This window comes from Solanum dulcamara, chromosome 7, assembly GCF_947179165.1.
Source record: "Solanum dulcamara chromosome 7, daSolDulc1.2, whole genome shotgun sequence".
Taxonomy (NCBI): domain Eukaryota; kingdom Viridiplantae; phylum Streptophyta; class Magnoliopsida; order Solanales; family Solanaceae; genus Solanum; species Solanum dulcamara.
In genome coordinates this window covers 9,937,208-9,950,450 of record NC_077243.1, presented here as the reverse complement: position 1 = coordinate 9,950,450, position 13,243 = coordinate 9,937,208, and the positions used below count along the sequence as shown (strand labels likewise).

Sequence of the window (13,243 nt, the reverse complement as noted above, 5' to 3'; positions counted from 1 at the left end):
TTAAGTAAACAGATGCTCTCTATTTTCCAGATCTTGTTGACAGAGTTTGCATTGTTGGTTGACATTCATTCCCCAGGAGGTTAATCTGTCTGTAGTTGGGAGTTTATTCTGCAGCATGATCCACATTGTAACAATAGCCTTTGGTCTTGCACTGTTGTTAAACATCATATTTTTCCAGGGGGCTATTGGTCTATTACCCAGCAAATGCACATAAAAGTTTGCAGTAGTTGGTGAGTCTCTTTGAGTGTGTATCTGTTCTAGTATCACTCTAGCTGCAAGTATCTTCTTAACCATCCATGAAGCCTGTTGAGGTATAGGAACATTAAAGACAGTATGGGATTTTATATAATAAGAATGGATCCATCTAATCCATAGTTTATCAGTTTTATGAGCAAGATCCCAGCAGGTCTTAGCAATAGCAGCTTAGTTCCATAGGTGTATGTTGATGAGCCTCATTCCTCTAGCAGATTTAGGCAAGCACATCTTCTCCCATGCTATCAGTGCTCTCTTGGTGATGGTGTTGGTACCTGACCATATGAAGCTCCTACAATAAGCCTCAATGAGTTTAAGGACTTTTGTGGGTATAATGAATAATTGGGACCAGTAAGCTTGGATTCCAAAGAGAACTGATTGAACTAATTGCTTTCTTCCTGCATACGAAAGTTTCTTGGCAGTCCAGGAGGTAATTCGAGCTACAATTTTATTCACTAGAGGTGTCCATTGCGTAAGAGATAACTTTTTAGTGGATAAAGGAATACCAAGATACTTGAAAGGGAACTCCCCATAGTTAAACTGGAACTGATGCAGTATGGTCTCCTTCATCTGATCAGTGACTCCACCAAAATAAATGGAACTCTTATTCATATTTGCTTGCAGTCCAGAAGCTAGGGAGAACTTGTGGAAACATTGATATATGGTCCCTATTGAGTGTTGATCCCCTCTGCAGAACAAGAGTAAGTCATCTGCAAAACATAGATGCTTTATTCTCAATTTTGCACATTTAGGATGAAACTTGAATCTTCCATTGTCTTTGACTTCATCTAGGCATCTGCTCAAGTACTCCATAGATATAGCAAATAGATAAGGGGAGATGGGGTCCCCCTGTCTAAGTCCTCTTGCAGCATTAAAAGGAGGAGTGGGTTCTCCATTTATCAAAATTGTATAGTTCACAGTGTGCAAACACTCAAGTATCTAGTCAATGAATTTCCTAGGGAAGCAGAGATTTTCTAGCATTTGTTCCAAGAATGTCCATTCTACAGAATCATAAGCTTTTTGCAGGTCTATTTTGATCATACACCTTGGAGAGATGTATTTCCTAGAATAAGCTTTAAAAAACTCATTTGCTAAGATGATGTTATTTGCAAGTTTCCTTCCTAGAATAAAACCTGATTGTGCTTCACTGATAATATATGTCATAATCCTCTGCAGTATGGTAGCTAGCACTTTAGCAATGATTTTGTATAAAATGGTGCAGCAAGCTATAGGCCTATATTCTTTAATATTTATTGGACTAGCAATTTTTGGGATTAGAGTGACCATAGTGCAATTGACTAGTCGATAGAGTTTTCCAGAAATAAAGAACTCTTTGATGGCTATCAGTATCTCATCTTTGGTGATGCTCCAAGTCTTCTTATAAAAATAGGCATTGTATCCATCTACTCCAGGTGATTTATCATCCCCAATAGAAGCTAATGCATTCCAGATTTCTTCATCTGTAATATCTCTACATAGTTCAGCTCCTTGTTCATAAGTGAGTGTAGCTCCTCTCCTCATAGTCTTCTTATCAACAGCTTGTAATTCTGTACTGCTAGATCCCATGAGAGCTTTATAGAACTGAGTGACTTCCTCCTTAATAGATGTTGGTGTTTTGAGGCTTATTTCATAGAGCGAAGTGAGTTCTAGCATCATTTTCTTATTCGTTCTCTCCTTGATCATTGCTGAAAAATACTTGTTATTGTTGTCTCCAAGCTTTATCCATTTAGCTCTAGATTTTTGTTTGAGTGCACTTTCTTCCACTAGGTTCCATTTCTCAATATTCATCAGTGCTTGCCTTTCTTTGCTAAGAAGTTCATCTGTGCATTGTTGATTAATCTGCTTCTGTGTTTGGATTAGTTCAAGTCTAGCTTCAGTTATTCTAGTGAAGATGTTTTGGAATTCCTCCTTGTTTAAAGTTTTCAAGATCTTCTGTAGGGCTTTCAATTTTGCCCAAATATTTGCCATTTTCCCTGGTACTAGTTGCTTGTCCCATACTTCTGTTACTTTTTCCATGAACTTGCTATGATCTGCCCAAATATTGAAGAATCTGAATGGAGGTTTGACTGTCCACTGGTTGTCCTCAATTTTGATTAGCATAGGAGAGTGATCAGAGATGTATGGTACTTCATATTGTGTAACCACATGGCCCCAATGCATCATCCAGTCTGAATTGCCAAATATCCTGTCAATTATGCTATAGATTCTATCAGTACCCATCTGTTTATTTGACCAAGTATAGTAATCTCCTTTCCAAGGTAGTTTATTGAGATGTAAATCATGAAGACACTTGGTGAAGGCTTGAGTTTCAGCTGAGGATACTGGTGCACCATGTAATCTATCTTTTGGATACAGCACAGCATTAAAGTCTCCAGCTATAATCTAAGGTCTATCAATCCCTTATTCAATTTGTGCTAATTCTGTCCAGAGTTCTGTCCTCTTCTCATTTGTGTTAAAAGCATATATAATAATAGCAAAACAAGATACAGTACCAGTGCTATTATTGATCATGCAATGGATTGATTGAGCAGTAGTTCTACTGTGAGTTACTTGATAATGGTTTGTATCCCACATTAGCCATATCCTTCCATTCTCAGCACATTGATAGTTATTGAGAGATTGCCATTCAGGATTGATATTTGCAATAATCTTAGGTTCTTTGTGAATTTTGACTCTAGTTTCCACTAAAGCAGCTAGTTTAATACCTTTCTTTCGTAAATAGATTTTAAGTTCCTTCTGCTTATGCCTCTTATTTAGTCCTCTTACATTCCATATGAGCCAACTCATTAGGTACTGTGTGGTTGTTCTCCTTTATCAAGAGGTGCTTGATCATATTCACTGAGCCTTCTGGAAGTATTTCCCCATGCATTTTTCTTTGGCCAAGATCCCAAAAGTGGGAAATCAGTCAAGTTCAGTTCAGGGTTATATACTACTTCTCCATTCTGAATTCTGCTGGTGGAGCTTTGAGGAACTTCAGCTATTCTTCTCTCTGAATTTGTGTCCACCTGAACCATTTTTCCTTTTGCACCTTGGGAGGGCTTATCCTCTACTTGTTTCGGCACTGAAGCTTCTTTTATTTCTGGAGAAGGTTCTCTGATCACACCTGTAGGTTTCCATTCTTGTTCAACTTTTCTAGTGCCTTGCTTCTTTTGGAGTTGAAAGGTTTGTTGTTGCATTGTTTGGCATACATGTCCAACCATTGAGCATTTAGGGCAGAACTTAGGTTTCCAATTATATAGAACCTCCTGCTCAAACACTTTCTCATGAGGGTCCATAACAGCAATCTTATCAGGCAGTGGTTGAGTAACATTCACTTCAATCAACATTCGAGCATAAGAGATCCTTGTTTGTTTAGCAGTACATTCATCAGCATATATTGGGACTCCAATGACACTAGTTATTCTACTCAATGAGCCTTTCCCCCAGCAAAACATCGGAAGTTTTGGAAATTTCACCTAGAGAGGAATTGTTGTAGGGAATTCCTTACTGAAATCAAAATCCACAGTCCATAGTTTAAGAATTATAGGTCTATTATTAATGGTATAAGGCCCTGAGTAGAAGATTTCATTCATATCTTCAGTCGATCGAAATCTAATCACATAGTACCCTTCTTCATGGTAATAGAGCTGAGGTATTGCCACATTGGACCAGAATTGCGCAATGTATCTTGTTAAAGCATTATAACCCGATACATCACCTATGAAATAGGCTATTAAGGCAGTGCTCCATTTTTTGATTTCCTGATTTACCTCATCTTTGTCCAGATGGACTATTGGTTTCTCATTCAGCATTTGAGGAGGGAGATAATCTAGTGATAATCCATTTACTGCAGCTCGATTTTTGGTAAATAGACTCATCCACGTTCGTTCCTCTACTACTACTGCATTTTCACCAGATTTAGGGATTTCTGTAGCTGGATCTACTGGTACTTCATTAGCTGAGCCCTCAGATCTGGGACTTGCCAGCATTACTGTTACAGGTGTTTGAGGGGTATTACTCATGTCTAATTTCTTCGAAGCCATACCTGAAGAGTTTTGTGTAACTCTTTGCTCTACTGCATCCTTATCTGGATCTGGGGTTTGAATGCCCATTCCAGTATCATCTAGTTGAACACGAACATTTGCACTCGGTACTTTTTTAGGTCTTCCTCTACCTCTACCATTTCTGCGTCCTCTTCCTCGAGCTCTAGCCATGTCTTCACCGGCGCTTGTAGTGCTCATAATCGCCGGTGGTTAGAGAGAGAGAGAGTCTTGTTTTTTCTGCAGTTAGAGTCCAGGCCTGAAATTCCTACAGTACTAGCCTATAGTAAAAGGGTCATAACTTTTGACTTCGAACTCCCAAAAATGCAATCTTGGTGGCGTTGAAAAGAAGACTCAAAGACCTTTAATTTGATAGGTCATGAGACACCCAGTTCATTATATTCTAGGAGATATGTTTGTTTGAAGTTGACCCTTATACTAACTCATCCGAAAATTTGATCGATTGGAATTCTTTTGGCTCGGTTTGGTGTTAGAGATCTCTTATGACCCCTAAACACATCTAACACACTTCAAATACTTAGGAATGGATCCTAACTCATATATAAAATTATAAGTCCTTCGGTTAGAGTCTACACACACGTGATGAAATATTCGAGTCTTTGCGGAAAAAATTCCGGGGTGTTACATTTTGAGAATAAGCCCAATTCTCATAGGAAGCAGCCTATTTCCACACTCACATAGGTAAAATCTGTCGAGAGTGCTCCTGTAAGTTTAACACTCCGCCCATACGGGCTATAGATTTTCATTAAGATTTTTTTAAATCAACCTCCACAATTCACCATAAGAAACAATGCACTCACATCATAGGGATGGAATAAAAAATAGTGCATTTTTTCACAACAAGTCATCATATGATTGGTTTTTTCCATTGAACCTGGTTATATGATCTCTAGTCTCTAAGTTGGGTTTTTTCATATATGACTCATGAATTTATAGGCTTCAATCTCATCCCCCTCGATGTGATCCAGACCTTTTCTATTATTGCCACATAAATTGGAGCAAATATATATTATTTAAAAATTATGTGAAAAAATATTATAAATTACAATAATTAACAACTTAAAAATTTTAAAAGATATATATAAAAAAAATTAGTTTACTCTCGAAATTCTATCAATGCCACATAAATTAGGACATAGATCGTAACATATATTATTTTAAAATTATGTAAAAGTATTACAAGTCACAATAATTAACAGCTTAAAATATCTAAAAATCATATAAAAATTTGATTGTCTCACTAAATATTGCTTGTGTTTGTGTTGTATAAATTAAGACAAAAAAGCAATATATATTAGGCCTATTCTAGCATGGATTCATGTATCTAAGTATACGTACATATACATAGTATATTTCAAAAGTAACCGCTTTAATATGAAATCCAATAAAATTAATATGTATACTAGATAATGTATAAACTTGATAAAAATGCTCATAAAGCCATTATAATCTTCCTCGTGACCTATCTTACTAGGACCAAAACGTTTCCCAGCTCTGGCCAATATCTTGTATTTCTTCAGAAAACTTTTACAATCATTAACTTTCTGCTCACATTTCACCCATACAAAAGTTGTGACGACAAGAAAAAAGAGTGATTTATAAGATATGATATTAAGACTATGATGAAAGAGCTTATAGTGGTAAAATCAAATACAAGTATATTATCACTTATCAGGCTGTGTTAATTCAAATGTACAATTGTTGAAGTTGCATTTATATACCAACCTGCAAGGCAGGCAATCTAAAAGCATGGCCTTCGTTGACTGCCTTTCTCGTAGGCAAATCAAAGAAACGTTTACTTTCATTAAAGATTTTTGAGTCCTCCTAAGTATCGCTTATAACATGAGGCTCTGACTTGTGAATGTTTAGAATGCTACTTATCTCTATAAATTTTATCTTCTTTTTCCTAATTGCTTCATCTTTGATATAATGTTACATAGATTTCATTCATTTAGATGACTTTTTTTTTAATATAGAGAGTAGTCAAAATGTTTCTTACATATTGACATTTGTTTTATACAGGTAAGTAGGCCGTCTGTTCATGATCACGGAGATTCCAAAGAGTTTATCAGAGACGATCTTCGAATAAACTTGTTATAGTCTTCCACGTGACCTATCAAACTAACTCTTACATACTTTTTACTAGAACCAAAAAGTTCCCCTCCTCTAGTCAATATATCTTGTGCTTCTTTCAAAAACTTGATTTAAACGCTCATAATGTATACATGTATAATGAAGTAAAAAATACTCATTTTTTTAGACTCTGCAATGGTTGTGCAATATTTGTGCAAAGAGTATGTAGGCAAAGAGGAATCAAAGGAGGCAAATCTTCTAATTTATTTTTATACAGATTTCATTCATTAAGATGATTTTTTTTTAATCATAGAGAGAAGTCAAAATATTTCTTACATTTTGGCATCTGCTTTATACAGCTAACTAGCTAGGTCTGTTCACGATCACGGAGACTCCTCAGAGTTTATTAAGGACAATCTTCGAATAAACTCGTTATAGTCTTCCTCGTGACCTATCAAACTGGCCCTTACATACTTCTTACTAGAACCAAAATGTTCCCCACCTCTGGTCAATATCTTGTGCTTCTTCAGAAAACTTTCACAATAATCTGCCTGCTCACACTTCACCCATGCAAAGGCTGTGCGGACAAGAAAAAAAGGCGTGATTTATAGGATGTTATATTACGACTACGATGAAAGAGCATATAGTGGTAAAATCAAATGCAGCTATATTACCAGGCTGTGTTCCAAATGTACGATTGCTGAAGTTGCATTTACCAACCGGCAAGGTAGGCAAACTGAAAGCTTGGCCTTTGCTGACTGCCTCTCGCAGTTGACTCCACCTCTTAGCCATTTCCTCGTAGGCATAATCAAAGAAGCGTTTACTTTCGTTAGAGGTTTCTGCATCCTCGTAAATATCACTTATAACATCCAAGATCTTGGCAGCTCTGACTTGTGAATCTTTAGACACACCAATGCTGCTTATCTCTATGAATTTTACCATCTTTTTCGCAATTGCTTCATCCTTGACAAGCGCCCATCTGCAAAGTTTTAGACAACATATTTCCATAAAAACAAAAATAAAATTATATGTTGATATTTATTCATTCTCATTCAAACAAAAGCAACATAGAACCTACAAGAATTGTCATTTATTTTGAGGAACAGTGATGGTTCATGTTGAAACAAAGAAATAGCATTGGCCAACTCTGACCAAGTAAATGTGTAATTGAATTTTGTTTCTTCTATCAAGTTTTATTTCTTACCATTTAAAAAAAAAAAAGGTTTCTGATATTAATCTTACATGGAACAATATACGAAAGTTCAAAGTTTCATCAAAAAGTTCCTAAAAAATTGAGAACATAGTAGTCCAAGATAAGTAACATACCCTAAGCGCATCCCAGCATGTCCCGTGCTTTTGGATAGGGTGAACAACATTATGTCATGGTCTGCCCTAGAAGAAATTGGAGTATACTGTGGCCAATAATAAGCTACGTCGTGAACCAATATTCGTCCACTCCCATTGAACATAGCTTCCCTGATTGATCCATCAGGATTGTTTGGGGAAGTCACAAGCTCTATATAGGGCTCATCTTTGTCAAAGTCATTGGCATCACCTCTCCACTTGTAGAGTCCAGATTTCAAGCAATCAGTGATCAGTGGGTATGACTGCAAGAAGTTAAAAACGTATATGAATATGTGAAGTTTATTCTACAACTGAACCATTTATCATATGTTATTTAAAACTTGCTAAAAGTAGCCACGTTCCTTTCTTGGAAAGTCAAAAAATTAAAGCAAGACCTAGCATGCATGACCTCATGTGCAGCCAAATGAGAAACTCAATATTGACAACACTAATTTCAATCCTAAGTTTCAATATGGCTGCGGCTGCCAGGTTTGTCACAAATGAGAATAGAAGTTCATTATGGTTAGAAAGTGTTCCGCTGAGATGGCCGGTTTACTAGTTAAAAGGAAAATGAGTCTGGTTATGGGAAGGGAAGGATGAATATAGTTCATCTAAGTAAGCTATTTGATGGATTACTCATAGTATTAAAAACGCACGTTGAATTCACTTACTCATATGTTTGCTTTCTAGGTCTGCAAGTGCGGGTTCACTTGTTGTCCATAAATTGGGCTAGCATAATATAAGAAATTGGAAAGAAGGAAACAGGAGCTACATTGCATATGTTACTCGAACAGTAATATCATAGGTCGTTAAGGATATCCAGGTTGGAGATCACAGAGTGTCTACTTGTAGAGAAACGTAGAATACAAGAAAGAAATACCGAATATTAGAAAAGGTATCATAGAATCGGTCCAAGGAGCAGATAAGTAGGAAGGCACATCAAGGTCCTGTAGTTTGAAGTTTTCCTTATAGAAGAAGCAATATCAAAGAGGAGATATATTGGGCAGAAACATTAACCTCAATGAATCCAAGGAAAAAAAAAAAAGGAACAATTCTAGTTAAGAATGCTACTACTTAGTGTGCATAGGTCGTTTTGAGTCTATTTGGGTTCAAGTCTAACATTCTAATTCTATCAGGCACTGATAGTTTAGTTGTCTAAGTCAAATAACACATAAACATGCTAAAATATCTTTATTTGCACAACTCTAATAAGAACAGAAATGGAATGAACTGCATTTCTTAAAATCCACTCATAATGGATAATATAATGTGCATCACGTACCGAATAAAATGGGGCAGCAGATACAATACTCATTGGCTCTGGAGCATCGTATGGACAGAGGGCATATAATACAGCCTGAAACAGTTGGGTAGATCCTGTCCCAACCACGATGTGTCGGTTTCCAGTCTCAGCATTTCCGACTATATTGTGCAATCTAGTTACTGCATTTGCAAAACCTGGTTCGAGAAACCAACAAAGGTTTTTGGGATCCGAAAAATAACTTACAGATTGCCAACCAGATATGACAACTGTGGTTCTGTCACCGATCTGCTTCCAGTAACTCTGGTACATAGTTGGATCACCACTGTATTGAGTGCAATAAGACATTAAAACTCATACTGCCGGAACACAATGACTATGGAATCATGGAAAAGGATTCTCAAAACTCATTGAATTAAACGCACAAGCATTCTTAAATGAGTCGGATCTTCCTGTATAATTATTTTAATTAACAAGCACAGACAGTATTTACAAGATTTGGTCAAGTAATAAACAACTTAAGTTCCCGTAAATGAAGTATAGCAAACCCATGCAGTAAAGTTTTGGAAAGTTAACCATAAAACAATAATCGTGGTGATAATAATAATTATTAGAGCAAGTAAATCTAAAAATCTTATTATTTAAGCAGCAGAATAAGGCAATCAGAATTACATAAATGTATCATGAAACTAAGGAGGGTTACAATCTAGTAAGTGGTCCACCTTGCTACAATGTGAATTAATATAGAATAAAAAGTAGGTATGTAATGCAGAGTTGTGGACCTTCCTCCATTAGGGAAATAAGCGACTGGATGAAAGAGATTTACATATACTTTATATTTGTACTCCATAATATATTGGCCTGAGTTCAAATGGAAAATAAAGATGAGTAAAGATTTCATAGCCGATCCCAACCTGTTTGGAAAGTAGCCTAGCATAGTTAGTTGTTGCAACAATCAAACTAAAGAAGAGAATTTTCTCCCATGCAGTTTGTACATGTGGGGTCATATGGGGCTAAATCGGCTCCGCTCTTCTGTCTATATAGGACCAGGCTTGGCAGAAGTGCCACCAAAATACATTCTTTACACTAAGGACTAAAAGGTAGTGACCTAAAAATAACTCCAAAAAGTTGGCAAAAGCAAAAACATGCCTCCAAAACATTTAAGACCAAGCAATGCACCCACTTTTCCAAAATGTATAAAGGGGTGGGTCTTAAAGTGCACTTCCCAATCTTAAGGGGCCCAAAAGCATTTAGCCATTAGATCTTCTCAAGGACAAGAGGGGATCTGTATGTGTATATCAAGTGCACTAAACCAAGAAAAACCCACAAACATGCATATAATTACAAGTAGAGTAAAAGTAACTTTAAACTAACATGGTGGCTTTGGAATTCAAAATGACCACCTTATCAAGATTTGACAATATAAAAAAGAAACATTAAAATATACTTTCTCCATTACAATTTATTTGTCTTTCTTTCCTTGTTAATTTCAAAAAAAATGTCTTTTCTTTTGGTGTTTGGGCCGCGACTAAAAAGAATCACTTAGAATAAAAGAATCACTTAGACCTCATAACTCTTGACAACTTCATTACTACTGGTTCACACCCTTAATTTCTCAAAAAGAATGTTTTTTTCCCTTTTTGGTACATTTCATATACTGTTAGAATAAAAACTTTGTACATTGTTAAAAATATATTTCAAATTAAAACCAAACAAACAAATTAAAACAGAGGCTTTTTGATTAATTTGAGGGTCCCCTCCAGAGTCCAGACGGCACGTAACACGAGAATGATGATGTATGGTGAAGCAAAGGAACAAGGACCACCATATATGGTGGTGCATATAACAGTAGAACTTAACTTTGGGAACAGAGAATCATTAAGTACGAAGTGAAGCATTTCTCCCCTCTTACCTACTCCCCATAACAATTACCACATTGGAAATCACACACCCAAGCAAAGATCTGTCTTTGTCTCAATGAGAGAACTGACATCACGTAAACAATTCACTGCAAGCAGAATGACTATAATGCCTTTTGCTTCCTGTAGCTTTTTAACTCAGTCAACAACTGTGCAAGTAAATAAACAAACCAAAAAAGCAAAAGAAAAAAGAAAACACAACATAAAACTCCTCCCTCTCCAAAAATTTTGCCTAACTTTTTCATAGTGTTTATAAAAAATTTCATAAGGGGTTCAAACATTGTAAAAATAAATACACAAGATAATCAAAGAAAGTTCGACATTTAATATATATATATTAAAAAAATTAATCAAAGAAAGTTCGACATTTAATATATATATATTAAAAAAATTAGTGTAATCATATATAAATAATATAATTTTTCACTAAAAGAAATCAACCCCTAAGCATAAGGTGGCTCCATCCAGGGAGCTGCAGACCTTAACCCTACTAGGTGGGGAAGATTGTTTCCAAACTAAAGAGCTTGTTTGGATGGGTTATAACTTTCATACAGAAATTCTAACTTATAACTTAATCCATCCAAACGTGCTCTTTTAGTAATTTAAATAAATATATATACGAATTACACGAATCTTGCATTTATTGGTTGACGGATACATTTTTATTGTTCTCCTCTCATGCTATATGACATAATCCTCAATAGATTTTTCGAATCTGGCCAATTTATTAGACCCCATTAACTATTACAGATAGAACCCCAACCACCCTACTCCCACTCCCTACGGCCTCCACCAATTGATACCCCACCCCCTCATAGCCAACCGATTCCGGGAAAAAAGAGTAAAGTAACAAAAATCAGAAAAACATCGAAACCCCTTCTCACATGTCATCCCTCACCTCCATTTGCAGGCAACAATAACAAAGAAACCCTAATTTTCTTCAGGCTTTACCCCCCAAAAAAAGATATTTAAGAGTAAAAAATAAACTTGAGTAAATGAAATTTTGTGACATGCAAATCAGCTGTTGAACAGATCAGCACCAAAGGATGGTGTGCAGTGGAGGGGGTTACTCGGGTTCGAGCCTTCCAAGCTAATTAGTTAGACTCTAATGTGGAAAACGAAAAAAAAAACTGTTGAACAGATCGGAACTGGAAAAAAGGGAAACAAAACTGTTGTACATCTAGGTTCAGAGAATGACCAAAAATTCCAATACAAAATAAGGCAAAGTATAAAAGAAAAAAAGTTTAAAAATATTTTATAGGAGTACATCTGATAAATAGTTCAGGCATGCATGGCAGAAATGTTGAACAGATTGGTTCAAAATTTTGCTTATTTGACACAAAAAAAGGACATGCAATAGGGTTAAAACAATGAAAAAGAAATTTCAGCTACTCACTGGTCCAAATTTATGTATTTTTCCAGAATTTGGTCATCAGGCTTTGGCTCAGCTGCATACGAGGATAAGGATGAAAGAGTAGCCCCATTTTCATTACCATTGATGTGGAAGCCAGAGCCAGACCAATCGATCGGTAAATTTCCATCACGAACCACCTTTAACAACAACCCAATGTTGATTGCTACAGAAAGCATCAACCAGTGCCCTGCTACTACCAACACAGCCTGCTCTTTCATTTTCTTAGCACCAGCAGAGGGCATTTTTCTCTTTTTCCAACAAAAGATGTATATGAAAAAATAGAGTGAAGAGAGACAAGTGTGAGGGTTCTAAATTGCTCTCTGTTTATTATATATAGAGGTTGAAGCAATGGATTCTGAACAGCTGGAAAGCGGTGGTAAATGACATTAAAGGTTGAGGAAAAAACTCTTTATGATTTTCTAATCCAGATATAACAAGAAGACAAAGAGGAGATAAAAAGAAATTGAAGTCTTCTTTGACTAGTTTGGATGTGTAGTGCATGCAGAACAGCATATATGAAAGTTGACTGATGTGCTTCAATTCATTGATGATTCACAGTTGGGAGAAGGAAAAGCATTGGCGTTTTTTTTGGGGAAATTGAAATTAAAAGGCTTGGGAAAGAGGAAGTAGCAGTATTGTTGAATTGCAACTCTTTGATTGTCTTTATCTTCAGCACTATTCACGTATTAGTATCCGAGTATTCTATTCTATTAAATACAATTTACTACTAGTATAAAATAAAAAATGGATTTTTCCTATTTAGAGCCCATTTGGATTGGCTTTAAGTTGGTCAAAACCAGCCCCTTTTTAGACTTGTTTGTCTATTCTTAAAGTCAGTCAAAAATGAAAAGTTAGGATTCCTAACTTTTTTTTTTTCAAAATGCTTAAAGTCATTTTCTTTAACCATGGAAATTATTTTTATAGCCCTTATATTTTAACT

General features: G+C 35.9%; 2 protein-coding genes across 2 annotated transcripts; both read right to left on the bottom strand.

Annotated features, from left to right (window-relative positions):
* Window positions 1–1,065, bottom strand: LOC129894035 (uncharacterized). The gene is made up of 2 exons (XM_055969528.1): window positions 482–1,065; window positions 1–364 (listed from the first exon to the last, which is right to left on the bottom strand). The coding sequence occupies exons 1-2, from the start codon at window positions 1,063–1,065 to the stop codon at window positions 1–3; spliced, it is 948 nt and encodes a 315-aa protein (XP_055825503.1).
* A 5,537-nt stretch (window positions 1,066–6,602) lies between these two features.
* Window positions 6,603–12,984, bottom strand: LOC129896604 (L-tryptophan--pyruvate aminotransferase 1-like). Its single transcript, XM_055972543.1, has 5 exons — window positions 12,286–12,984; window positions 8,992–9,295; window positions 7,692–7,972; window positions 7,040–7,344; window positions 6,603–6,942 (listed from the first exon to the last, which is right to left on the bottom strand). Exons 1-5 carry the CDS (start codon window positions 12,543–12,545, stop codon window positions 6,749–6,751), a joined length of 1,344 nt encoding a protein of 447 aa, XP_055828518.1. The 5' UTR covers window positions 12,546–12,984; the 3' UTR covers window positions 6,603–6,748.
* Between the last annotated feature and the right edge of the window lie 259 nt (window positions 12,985–13,243).